We start from the raw sequence: 13,796 nt of genomic DNA, 5'->3' as shown, positions 1-13,796 counted from the left end.
TGTTAATACTACCCTCCAAGGCATCAAAGTAGATACAAAACTTGGATAGTAAGTAAAGTTTACACATTTTAAACTTATAGAATTATATGTCTAGTCCACTTTCCCAGGTGGGCTCAGTGGTAAAGAACCCACCTGCCAATGCAGGAGACATGGGTTTGCTTCCTGAGTCGGGAAGATCCCTGGAGGAGGAAATAGCAACCTATTCCAGTATTCTTGCCTGGGGAATCTCATGGACAGTGGAGCCTGGCGGGCTACAGTCCATGGGGTCGAAAAGAGTCAGACATGACTTAGCGACTAAACAAAATAACAAACAAAAACCTAAGACTGCAAAACTTTTCTTGTTTTTCACCTGTATTTGGAACTGATACCATAAAACATGCCCACCCTCCAAGTCTGCCCCCAAATGGAGCTTGCTTTTAAGAAGAAAGCAACCACAAAGATGAAAGGGTGAATTTAAACCCCTGAAACAGCACAAAGAAAGAAATCCTTTCATAGTCTGAGACAGCATCTACAGTGTTAATTATATATATATATATATATATATATATATATATATTTAGCTTGGCAAGAGGTTAATAGGTTAGCAGCGACTGGAGAAAAGAAAAAAAGGTAAGTGATTTAGTGATTACCGATATGGTTCAGTTTTTGTCTTTCTCAGTCTCTTCTCTCGGAGGGTCAGAGGCACCCGTTTCCAGAGCATACTCCAGTCCCATGCTCCTCGGGCATACCCATCTTCGTCACCACCCCCTTGGGGCACAATCTCATATGTGTTGCCATTTATGACATCTATGAGCGGCACAGTGCAAATGGTTCTGTGTTGTGTTGTTGATGGATGGCAGCAAAGATGAAATGCAAGGGCGTGTGGGGACCCACGTGTTTACACCAGGACATGGGGAAGGAAGAAAAAAAAGTACTTAGAGAGAAACATTCCATGTTAAAAAGAGGAAGTAGTGAGCTTTACCGATAAGGTTCAGTTTTATGTTTTCTTTTGGCCTTTTCCTTGTGACTCAGGGGGATTCGCTTCCATAGCAAACTCCAGTCCCAGGCCCCTCTGGCAAAACCATCTTCATCCCCACCTTGCTGAGGCTCAATGGAATAGTCATTCCCATCTATGTAATCTATTAGAGGCACAGTGCATGTGGTTCTGAAACATTTACAGAAAATGAAAAAGCATTTAAGAAACCCAACACTTACTAGTTGAGCAGGTCTATCTGTATTATCTCTTGTTATTCTGGGTTGCTCTATTTTTTTTCCCCACTAAGGGACCTTAGGACTTCCCTAATGGCTCAGACAGTAAAGAATCCACCTACAATGCAGGAAATGCAGGTTCGACCCCTGGATCAGGAAGATCCCCTGGAGAAGGGAATGGCAACCCACTCCAGTATTCTTCCCTGGAGAATCCAATGGACAGAGAAGCCTGGAAGGCTACAGTCCATGGGTTGCAAAACAGTCAGACACAATTTAGCAACTAAGCAGCAGCAGGGGACATTAATATCTAATGGGAGGTCGACGTGAACGAATGCCTTAAAAAGTCAAGGAGGCTGTTTTCATAAGAGAAGGGGAGAGGGGACGTCCCTGGGCTCACAGACAAACGTTGGGGACAAAGAGCCGTGTCCTTGAACTTAGCAGCGCTTCCTCATTGTCACTCTGGTCCTACAGGCACGCTCTCTTGGTAACTTCACATTATTTCTCAGGTTTCCCTGCCCATTTTTTTCCCCTCCTTGCCCCTCCATTCAAAATCAGTGTGTGTGTGTGTGTGTGTGTGTGTGTGTGTGTATGACTTCCCTGGTGGTCCTGTGGTTAAGACTTCAAACTCCCAATGCAGGGGGCATGGGTTCGATCCTTGGTCGGGGAACTATCAGGAAATTTAAGAGCCCACCTGCCTCATAAGGCCTGGCCTAAGACACAGAACAAATATAAATAAAGATTACAGTTTCTTAAAAAAAAAAAAATGAGTGTGTGTGTGTAGAAAGATAATACCTGCTACACTTTCAGCAGTGCTCCCAACTCTGCTGCTTTTTACTTCTTTGGAAGAAGTTATTATGAAAATCTGTTTCTATACATTTACTTGATCTTCTATCCTACTTCTTTTATTGCAAAAAATTAGCTTTTATCACACACACACACACAAAAACACAAAAATCCCTCAAAACCTGCTGAATAGCATAAATAGTGGCCTGAGAATTTGGAGCAAAAAAAAAAAAATACCTTTTATCTGGGCTTCATAAAAATGCTAGTGGTATATGACTAATTAGGTACAGTGCCAACTCTGCTCAGATAATTGGTACACTGCTTGTTCTCGTGTTCATTTCATCAGAAAGGGTTTTAAAAGGCATCTCCCAAAATGGAGATTACAGGTTTTTCCAACCACGGTTAAGGTGCGTTTTAGATGTTTAGAAACCAAGAGGGGAAAATCCTTGGGGCTCAGGATTTCGACACAGGGGCTTTATTCCCGCCTGTGGACTCCTGCGGGCCAGTCGAGGGTCCGGTGGAATGACCTCACTCACCCTGCCTACATCTCAGAGGACTGCCCACTCTCACCAGGAGAGGGGAAGGCTGGCTATCTCTCCTCATGAGAGTCTTGTGATTCTCGGATTTTTAAGTATGCAGTGGAAGGTGTTCCAGAGGGATCTCAGCTGGATTCTTTATAAACTCTCCCGGTTGGGGCAAATTCATGAATTTCTCTCAGTCTCGGCATCCTATTTAGTTGAAGAGAGGTAATAATATCTATTTTGCAGGGTTGCAGTGAGAACATTGTTGATAGATCCTGGGATGATACAGTCCTCTGAAAGGTCTTCCTCTGACTCAGGCCACAGACACAGGGACATGTCTTATTTCCTTCTTAAAACTTTCATTTTAATTAATTCTTTGTTTCTGGCCGCTGTGGGATCTTAGTTCCCCGACCAGGGATAGAACCCACATACCCACCATTGGAAGTATGGAGTCTTAACCACTAGACTGCCAGGGAAGTCCCCTTTATTTTTTCTAGGTTCTGAAATAGTAAGGATTCTGGACTAAAAGCAGGGAAGGCTTTGGGAACCAGAAGACTGGTACTGCTGTCAACGTTTCAGATCCGATGTAAACTGAACAGTGATCACCACGTTCCCATGGGACAGCTGTATCCACGTCTAAACTTTAAAGGTCATGTGGAAATCCAAGGCTTTGACACAGAGGACAGCTAGCCCATACTATGTAAAATAATAATTTCCAAGGTCATACAAAAACAAACAGGCATAATTTCAAAGCATGCTCCTTCAAGTCTTCAGAATGTTACCACAGTGTGGAGGGGGCAGTTAACATTACTCTTAGAGCAAGCTTGTGGAGCTGGAGGAAGTCTCTTTACTGACCCAACCATAAGGAGATTCTAAGTGAGATGTGCTGGGCTTATTCCAAACGTCTAACTGCCTGCATCTGAATCGGTCCCACGTTTCCGCCAAGCTCCACTCAGGGATACAACTAGCTAGAAAATAATACTCAACACGTAACTTGATACACTGAACAGAAATGAAATCAGGATGGGAATATTATTTGTCCTTCTAGGATGAGGTTTACTTTTCAACCAGGGAAGGAAATAAAAGCAAGGTAATGTTACCTGTCCTTAGATATGGGAGCTACAAGCGGTGCATACCAGTTAACGGCCACCTCACAGTGGGCATCGAGGTATATCAAAACCTTAAAAAAAAAAAAGAGGCAGGGTGAAAAAAAACCCCACTTACAGGACATCATCTATCACGTACAATTTTAAACTAGATGCTAAGATAAGCTGGCCATAGAGTCGATTTTGATATTTAAGTTGTCTGGTTAAGTTAGCATTTTCATTTCAATTTTAAAAAATTAAAATGGTACCTAAAAATGTACATGATCTTTTAGTTACAAAATCCAAAACAGACACAAAAGATATTGAATGTTTCCTACCTGTCCAAGTTTGGCCTTCTGGGCACCGATACTTCGTGCCTGAATTAAACCTTCTCTTCTCTCATTTCGAAATACCTTGACTAGGCCATTCCACAGTTTAATATAGTCATCCAGTTTTTCTTTTAAGTGTTCTATGAATAAAAAACTCAGTCAATATTATACATTATATTTGTGGTTACAAACCAGTTAAGCTATCATTTTTCTCAAGAAACAAGGATAGGCAACAGGTCAGTAATTTTACACAGAAGCATGCTCAATGTTAACATATAGAGAAGCAAGGTGAAGTGTATTATTAAAGTTAAAATTCTGAGCTTAATACACCTATGGAGAACTATTAATAGTTAGCCTGAGAATGATCAAAACTCTCTCTAAACATACAGAACAAATAAACTCTCTCTATGCCAACTGACATGAAAACTTAAAACAATTCAAATGTTAATATCCTATGTAGAAGCTTTCAGGCACAATAGTTCTTTGGCTTTTGGCAGAAGCAATGGTTCAGGATTTCTGAAGATGCACTATGGATAACATTACATAGCCTCTTGGAATCCACACAGGGTATAGGTTAACATTTGTTTCTGAGCCATCCTCCCCCTACAATTAGTGATGAGAGGAGTAGTCTTGATGTGATGATCAATATAGTACCCATCAAGCTGGCAAATAACAATAATAAAAAAATCCCATCTTCTCTGTAGTTTAAGCATCAACACGTGTGTGCATGTGTGTGCACTAAGTCGCTTCAGTCATGTCTGACTCTGCAACCCTATAAACTGGAGCCCACCAGGCTCCTCTCTCCATGAGATTTTCCAGGCAAGAATACTGGAGTGGGTTGCCATTCCCTTCTCCAGGGGACCTTCTGGACCCAGAGATTGACCTGTGTCTCTCACGTCTCCTGCATTAGCCAACAGGTTCTTTACCATGAGCGCCACCTGGGAAGCCCCCAACAAGTGTGTATGTGTAAACATTTATTTATAAGTATTTATTTATATATTATAAACATGTGTTTATATTTATGAATATTTATAAATTTATAAATAAATATTTACACATTTATCTAATAAATACACATATCATTTACATATGTATGGATGTGTATATGGGCTTCCCTGGTGGCTCTATAGTAAAGAATCCACCTGCAGTGCAGGAGACACAGGAGACACGGGTTCAATCCCTGGGTGGGGAAGATCCCCTCGAGAAGGAAATGGCTACCCACCCTTGTATTTTTGCTTGGAGAATTCCACGGACAAAGGAGCCTGACAGGCTACAGACCATAAAGTCACAAAGAGTTGGATACAACTGAAACGAAAGCAACTGAGCACGCACTCACACAAGTATGCATATGAAAAGAAAAGGGAAAGTCGCACCTGACTCTTTGTGACCCCATGGACTATACAACCCAAGGAATTTTCCAGGCCAGGATATGGGAGTGGGGAGCCTTTCCCTTCTCCAGAGGATCTTCCTAACCCAGGGATTGAACCCAGGTCTCTCCCATTGCAGATGGATTCTTTACCAGCTGAGCCAGAGAGAAGACCAAGAATACTGGAGTGGGTAGCCAATCCCTTCTCCAGGGTATCTTCCAGACCCAAGAATTGAACTGGGGTCTCCTGCATTGCAGGTGGATTCTTTACCAACTGAGCTATCAGGAAAGCCCTATATATTTACACACACACACACACACACACATATACACATACATACATATGTTTGTAATTTGGTAGAGAAAATTTGGGGTTAAAAAACAAGATACATTTGTTAAACTTTCAATCTTGGCTTTGGAGCTGCAACAGAACGGTTTTTGTTTGTATCGCTATGAGCCCATAAAACTGGTTCATCACAGCCACAACTAATTCCTGGATTCTTAAAGACGTTTCTTGAATCACAAACGTTCTTTTTAAGTTGTTTAAAATTTTAGCCCACTAATACAAAAAAAAGGCAAAAAACAGCTGTATTTAGTGATGAGCTAGTGGTTACTGGGCAAATCAAGCTGTACACTTAATACTTCACTCATTTTTAAGGAGCTTATAATTAGCAAGACACCCACACATGCGTATTCAAAACTGAGAAGAAAAAATTTTCCTTTCTCTATTTTGGCATCCAGTTTTAATGAGAATTATAAATAAAATTCTCATGCTGAGTTACTATTTTTCCCCAGAAAGTCTTGGTAATTTTCCCTTCAATAAAAGGTTTTTTTGTTTTGTTTTGTTTTTAAAGCTCTTACTTTACCTTTTTTTTTTTTTTAGTTCAATACAGCTGTAAGTTGGTTTTTTCCTAAAGCCCTTCTGGATTGCATTAGGTATTTTCACGTATGTTATCTAAATAAATCTAAAATAAATTGTTATTGTCAGAAACCTGTTTCTGTTCTTTAAATCTATTTCTAGGTAAGATAACTTGGCCACCATAGGGTTTCACAGATGCCAACACAGAGGCGGAGGGATCCCAGTCCCAAATAGGAAACACCTCTCCTGGGGGGTGATCATCCTGCCCAGCTTGGGACCACTGCTGGGCCACGTGACTTGCTATAACCAATAGGAGGCACGAGGAAATGATGAGTAGTTGTGAGCAGAAGTGCTCTTCCAGCCTTCTTTGCTAAGCCCTGCAAAGATGCATGGTCTCTGCAGCCCTTTGCTGGAGGCACAGGTGGAGAGGGGTGTTCTTAGTTTAAAGGCCCAAAACCCTTGCGTTTTGAGGACACTGTAACTTCCAGAAACTCGAGGCTTCTGAGCAGCCACCTCTTCTGTGTGGTTTTATATTAATTAGTTAAGTGTTTTGTCTTTCAGAGAAAAAAATTATAACTCAAAGTTTTAATTAATGAATATACTGGGGAAAGAAAACAAACCTAGTTTTCAGTCAAGTCATGTTTACCAAATTTTGTATAATTTTACTGAGGCTAGGGCTGACAGATGTCAAGCTTGTTTTGAAATTGGGAGAAGTAATTAAAGACTTTCTGAACTTCTGTCCAAGGGTAGCCCCAACCAACGACTCTGCACTCTGAGTGAAGAAGATCCTATGTATAATTGCCTTTTAAATGTGTTACAAAAGGCTGTCAGAGATTTGGAACAATAGAAGCACTGATCACACAAAAATTAAACTGGATAAAAAACTTAACCACAAAATTTTGTTCTTTTCTTGGGCCAAGCAAGAAAGCAAGATTTTAGAATGGGAAACATCTTATGATGTATCTTCACTTTTTTAAAGACTATGCTGAGCTTTTTAACTTGTATTAATAATGTAGTGGTTCTTAAAATCTGTACAAGCATGACATGGAATTTCTGTTATTTTTGTAGATTTAAGTTTTGCTAAATTTAAAACACTGTTGGCACCAACAATATCACTTAAAAACATATTATCAAATATTTATCTTGAGACAGGAATAGCATTCATAATGAAAATATTCCTACCATAGAAAATTGCAACCGAGATGTCTCAGCTAAAGGCATTTGATGACTGAAAAATTTAAAGTTATACATTCTCTCTGCTCTTTACTCTAAAATTATAAATTCTCTGCTGTGATTAGTTGAAGAAAGTGATTAGGTGTATAATGAGGAGGGGAAAAGGAAGTAAGTAGGTCATATTTCTATTTCTCTCCATGCTAATATAATGTGTGCAAGATCAAGATTCTGGTCATGTCTTTTCAAAAACAGCAGAGGTTTATAAACTTGGTTTAGAATTTGGAGAGTTCTATATTAAGTTTTGGAGGAAGCTTTTTTAAAGCCATTTTAAATGTTTTTTTTTTTCATGTTGATCATGTTCTGACTTCTTTTCTGACATCCTGGAGAAGACTCTTGAGAGTCCCTTGGACTGTAGCATTATCTATCTTTTGATATTTATGTCACTAAGAATATTTATTCAGCTTACAATAATGGATCTATTTGAAGAAAAAAAAATTAACTTAAAAGACCCCACCCCACTTAACTGGAAAATTATTGCTCAATCTCTCCCTTGTCAAGTGGAACCAAGACTGACTGATGCCACCATAGATGCATTAGCGCTCACTCCACAAGAAGAATAAAAAATAAAACACTGTTTCCAAATATCCTCAATCAAATATAGAACAAAGGAAGCTTTAGTAGATATTTTCTATTATAAACAAAATAGCCCATGGTTTCTGGTCAAAGTCAATGTTTGCATCATCATTCAAATGCAAAATAAAGCTATTAAAATGTATATAGATCTCAGTATATAGATTTAGATAGGGCTTTAGGTGACATTACAACATACATGCCACTGCATTTTTTCAGTCATTTAATGAATTACCTTTACAATTAAATTTTTATAAAATCCAAGGCCCAAAGAATTGGTATGGTATAAGACTGTGATTAAATGTGCAGACTATAGATTGGGAGGCAGCTGTTAATTACTACCTGTCACCTCTGGCAAGTTACTTAACATGTCTTAGTTTCGAGTGCAAAATGAAAATGAACAATATCTCTCACAAGGATTACTGTCAGAACTAAAGAAACTAATTTACATACAATGTCTGGCACAGTGCCAACTTGTTGATTATAGATGCTATCAATAGATACCAATAATTTCTACACTATTTTGAAATTACATGTTTGCGACTGTTTATAATTTAAACTTACTTTATAGATTGAATGTCAATCCCTTAGCCATTACCTTTGTTACTGAAATCATCAATTAACACGATTTCTGCTAAGTATTTCCTTGGAGTCCTTTTAATTACACTGTGGACTGTTCTCATGAGGGTGGACCACCCTTCATTATGGAAGACAATGATGATGCTGGCTGTGAGCAGGTTTTCATCGTAATGCCAGTACTTGCATCTGCAAAAGGAACATTTCATCATGTTTATTCAGAGATAATCTGCAATGCTTGGTTCCAACTGACAATGACTATGTTTTCTGGTTGGATTAAATATTATTGACTTTAAGGTAAGTAAATGAAATTTGTTGTTCAGTCACTCAGTCCTGTCTGACTCTTTGAGACCCCCATGGACTGCAGCAAGCCAGGCTTCCCTGTCCTCCACTATCTCCTGGAGTTTGCTCAAACTCATGTCCATTGAATTGGTGATGCCATCCTACCACCTCACCCTCTGTCAATCCCTTCTCCGGCCTTCAATCTTTTCCAGCATCAGGGTCTTTTTCAATGAGTTGGCTCTTCACATCAGATGGCCGAAGTGAATGAAATATAACCTTTTATATTTTAACAGAAACCCACAGTAGAAGAGAGAAGCTGCTGTGAGATGAAGTTACTCATATTCAAGTTACTTCTTCACCAACCAGCACTTACTGTGACAAAGAGAACTTATTTGTGAATTTATGCTTCTTAGCTGGGGATGGTATTAAGGTTTGTTTTTCAGGTCTTCAAGCTTGGTTATTTTCTGTTTTAAAACTCGAGCTTCTAGTGCAAGGGATTTATTTCACTTGCTGTGAATAAACCACTGTACTGCTGTGTTTGAAAGCCGTCCTGTTCTAATAGGGCTAAAGCATTCAGAAAAAAATTAAATGGGCTGAACTTGAGGATACAGGAAGCATTCCAAAATTAACTGCTGGATGAATAAACAAAGTTCTAATAGTGTTTAGAGTTATTAGATTGGCTAAAGGGGCTTTAACTATTTTACACAAAATTGCTTGAAACAACTGTAGCGGGAAGAATGTTGCAGAAGCCTTTCTCTAATTGGAAGGAATCCCAAAACAGGGCCTGATAAAGACTCGGGGAACCAGGGGAGGTTCAGTGAATTTCACAGAACCATCACACACACACACACACACACACACACACACACACAGAGTCAACCCTCCATATCTGTGTGTTCTGCATCTGAAGAGTCAACCGTGAATCAAAAATACTAGGAAAAAATTCCAGAGAGTTCCAAAAAGCAAAACTTGAATTTGCCAGGGCATCTATTTAATAGTGCTTGCCTTGTTTTTGTGTTTTTTTAGTCCCTAAGTTGTGTCCAACTCTTTGTGACCCCATGGACTGTAGAACGCCAGGCTCCTCTGTCCATGGGATTCTTCAGGCAAGAATGCTGGAGTAGGTTGCCATTTCTTTCTCCAGGGGATCTTCTGAACCCAGAGACTGAATCCATGTCTCATACTTGGCAGGAGAATTCTTTACCATTTAGTCACCTGGAAAGCCCTACATTGTGTTCGGTATTATAAATAATCAATTGAAAGTATATGGGAGAGTGTGTATAGGTTATGTGTCAAGGACTTGAGTATCCACAAACTTTGGTATTCAAAGGGGTCCTGGAACCTATCTGCTGGTGGATACCAAGGTACAATCACACCCATACTATGCATATACAAGTGTATGTGTATAGATGTATATGTGTGTATGTACACACACACATACACTTTTTCTCATTGGATATGGGAGAACAAGATAATAAGAATACAACAGGCAAATAAGAACAATTTGAGACCTGTTTTTTTTCTGCAGGAGTTAGTTTTCAAAACTAGCATCTGGTGCTTATTATCTTCCTCTGGATGAGTGGAAAGGAAAGAGGTTTTTTTAATTCCAAAGCTTTCCATGAAGTAATAAACAAGCTTATTCCCAAGGTTAAATTGAAAACCATAAAAGCGGTCTCGAACATTATCAGCTTGATAACCTACACCATCATTATCTAAAATAAGACCTGGCCCAATAGAGACACAAACAACTTTATCTCCAGGTGTTTGGGTCCCTTTCCAAACTCTCAGTTGTGTGTGCTCTTTGTTGCTGTCAGTCACTCAGTTGTGTCCAACTCTTTGTGACCCCACGGACTGCAGCACGCCAGGCTTCCCTGTCCTGCACCATCTCCTGTTCTTAAGAGGCTGTTTTTACAGAAATGCAGACTGAGTCTGGAATCCATTTTTTTCTTACTTCTTACATCTGCATTTCCTTGTTGAAGGAGTCCTAAGTACATGGGATCTTCTGAGCTAGACAGTAGCTCAGCATGGAGGAGCACATGTGCTCTCTGCTCTCATGAAGCCCACGGTCCTACAGGATGGCGAGACATGAAAGAGAAGTCCGACTATGTCATTGGGGAAACCATGGTGCATTTGACAGGTGATCTCATTCAGTTTCAAGACAGGTGGCCAGGAAGGCGTCCTGGAGCCATGGGGTGAAGGGGAGACTAGAAGGATGATTTAAAAAGCACTGAGACCAAAGAAGTGGGGAGGAAAAGATAAAAGCATGGCAATGAATTGTGTGCACGTGATTCAGATAAAAAATGAGTAGATGGACGAGCTATGTCTTTGGAAGGTAGAATTAAAATCTGAAAAATAGTGAAGAAGAAAACTTACAAGGAAGGGCATTTTCAGTCGAATAGCAAATGCTAGCATATACTTATTATGTGTCAGACACTATCCCATGTGCTTTACTTTATTGACTTATTTAACCTCATAACAACCACTATGAGGTTAGTACTATTAATCTCCCCATTTTACAGATGAGATGACTGAGGCTCAGAGATGAATGGCTGCTTAATATCACTCAGAAAGCAATGAAGCCAGGACATAAATCTAGGCTGTCTTGGGTTTAACAGGAAATCTTGTTAAATGTAAAATAAAAGAAAAAAAAATACTAGCTATACCTATCCATGAATGGTTAAGATGTGATTTAAGGTCTGAGAACTAATAATGACACTGAATATAATGTCAATACAAGGCACTCACTGAGCTTATTATGTGAGAGGAGCTCTCTCCTCTCCCCCTCTTCCCTGCCCTGTGCAGCCTGGAGATACCCCAGGAATGGACTGGGAGGGCAAGACACCCTTTGGCAAGTTAAAGCAGACTTTCCAAAGTTGGGAAGGGCCACATGCTCTTTCAGAATAACAAGTTAAAAAATACAGTAATGGCTGTACCAGTTTACATTCCCACAAACAGTGTTGGAGGGTTCCCTTCTCTCCACACCCTCACCAGAATTTGTTGTTTGTGGATTTTTCGATGAGAGCCTTTCTGACCAATGTGGTGATATGTCACTGTAGTTTTGATTTGCATTTCTCTATTGGTACAGCCACTATGGAGAATAGTATAGAGGTTCCTTAGAAAACTAAAAATAAAGCTATCATATGACCTTGCAATCCCATTCCTAGGCATGAAAGGTGAAAGTGAAAGTCGCATAGTAGTAGCGAACTCTTTTTGACCCCATGGACTGTAGCCCACCAGGCTCCTCTGTCCATGGAATTCTCCAGGCCAGAATACTGGAGTGGGTAGCCGTTCCCTGCTTCAGGGAATTTTCCCAACTCAGGGATTGAACCCCAGGTCTCCCACATTACAGGGAGATTCTTTATCATCTGAGCCACCAGGGAAGCATATATACCCAGAGAAAGACATGGCCTGAAAATATACATGCACCCCAATGTTCATTGCAGCACTGTTTACAGTGGCCAAGACATGCAAACAGCCTAAATGTCCATCGACAGAGGAATGGATAAAGATGTGATGTGACGTGTGTGTGCGTGTATGAATATTAGTCAGCCATTAAAAAGAAGGAAATAAGGCCATTTGCAGGAACATGGATGGACCTAGGAGTGTCACACTGAATGAAGTCAGTCTGTCAGAGAAGGAGAATTATCATGTGACATCCCTTCTTTGTGGACTCAAAAGAAATGACACAAGTGAACTCACAAAATAGAAAGAGACTGACCGACTTAGAAAATGAACTCACGGTTGCCGGGGGGAAGGGACACTTAAGGACTTTGGGAAGGTCACGCTATATTTAAAACAGATAACCAACAAAAACCTATTGCATAGCACCTGGAACTCTGCTCAGTGTTACGTGGCAGCCTGGATGGGAGTGGGGTTTGTGGGAGAATGGATACATGAACAGGTATGGCTGAGTCCCTTCACTGTCCACCTGAAACTATTACAACATTGTTAATTGGCGTTAAAAGTAAATATATAAATAAAAAGCAATATGAAAGGTATAAAGATGTCCCAAGTGTGGGAAATAGAAAAGTGTGCACAAATATATTTTTCATCGCCATCCCCCACACCGAAAAAACAAACAAAAAAATACATTGTGGAGGACTGCAGATCTTGAAAGATGTGATGAGTGTTTCTGGATAGAAACTAACCCGGGCAGGTATGTTTAATTTTGGATGGGAAGGGACAATGATCTCCCCTCAAAAAAAGAAAAAAAAAAAAAAAAAACTATAAAAACAAACACTCTGATAAGAGATTCAGGCAATAATTTTCTTCCACTAGGCTTAAAGAAGCAGAACCAGATGGGAAAGATATTGATTTTGATTTATAGCAGATACTAGAACTGGTGAAAATATTTACATCATGGGAGGAAATTTGGAATTTGCTGATTTCTATGGCAAAAGATGACAGCTTGGGGAAACAAGCCAGATGAGGACTTTGAATGGGAGACAGAGAGGAGTTGAAAACATAGAGGGGATGAAGGAAGAGAGGAAGAGGATAGAATGAAGATGAGAGGGAGACCGTCGGGAGGGGACATGCATTCCTACAGGACAGGGCGACAAGAGGTGGAAGAGAGTGAGTGGCCCGATTTCCCCATCTTCTCTCAACCATGTAAGGTGTGGAAATAACTCCAAAGATGTAAACTAGATTGTGTGGGAGCTCAGTTGCTAAGTCGTGTTCGGCTCTTTGTGACTGTGTACTGCAGCCCAGCAGGCTCCTCCGTCCATGGGATTCTCCGGGCAAGAGTACTGGGGCGGAGGGTCATTTCCTCTTCCAGTGGATCTTCCTGCATCTCCTGCATTCGCAGGCAGATTCTTCAGCACTAGCGCCACCTGGCGGCTCACACAGTAGAGGCTCTGTCTGCAATGTGGGAGACAACCTGGGTTCGACCCCTGGGTTGGGAAGATCCGCTCGAGAAGGAAATGGCAAGCCACTCCAGCATTCTTGCCTGGAGAATTCATGGACAGAGGAGCCTGGCAGGCTGCGGTCCGTGGGGTTGCAGAGTTGGAC

The 13,796-nt window shown here is 40.5% G+C and overlaps 1 protein-coding gene across 2 annotated transcripts in view; it reads right to left on the bottom strand.

Annotated features, from left to right (window-relative positions):
* The window catches only part of GALNT7 (polypeptide N-acetylgalactosaminyltransferase 7), a 136,021-nt gene that overhangs the window by 17,895 nt on the left and 104,330 nt on the right, over positions 1–13,796 (bottom strand). Inside the window, exons 3-6 of one of the 2 annotated variants that reach the window (XM_024996041.2) lie at positions 8,533–8,699; positions 3,916–4,046; positions 3,593–3,672; positions 962–1,144 (exon numbers count right to left, since the gene is read on the bottom strand). In XM_024996041.2, coding sequence (XP_024851809.1) covers positions 962–1,144; positions 3,593–3,672; positions 3,916–4,046; positions 8,533–8,699 — 561 coding nt within the window. Of the gene's footprint in view, positions 1–629; positions 813–961; positions 1,145–3,592; positions 3,673–3,915; positions 4,047–8,532; positions 8,700–13,796 lie in introns of both variants that reach the window. The other variant, XM_024996040.2, reaches the window with a different exon arrangement.

Source organism: Bos taurus, chromosome 8 (genome assembly GCF_002263795.3).
Source record: "Bos taurus isolate L1 Dominette 01449 registration number 42190680 breed Hereford chromosome 8, ARS-UCD2.0, whole genome shotgun sequence".
NCBI lineage: Eukaryota > Metazoa > Chordata > Mammalia > Artiodactyla > Bovidae > Bos > Bos taurus.
Note: the sequence above shows the minus strand (reverse complement) of the source record. Positions and strands in the feature narration are given on the sequence as shown.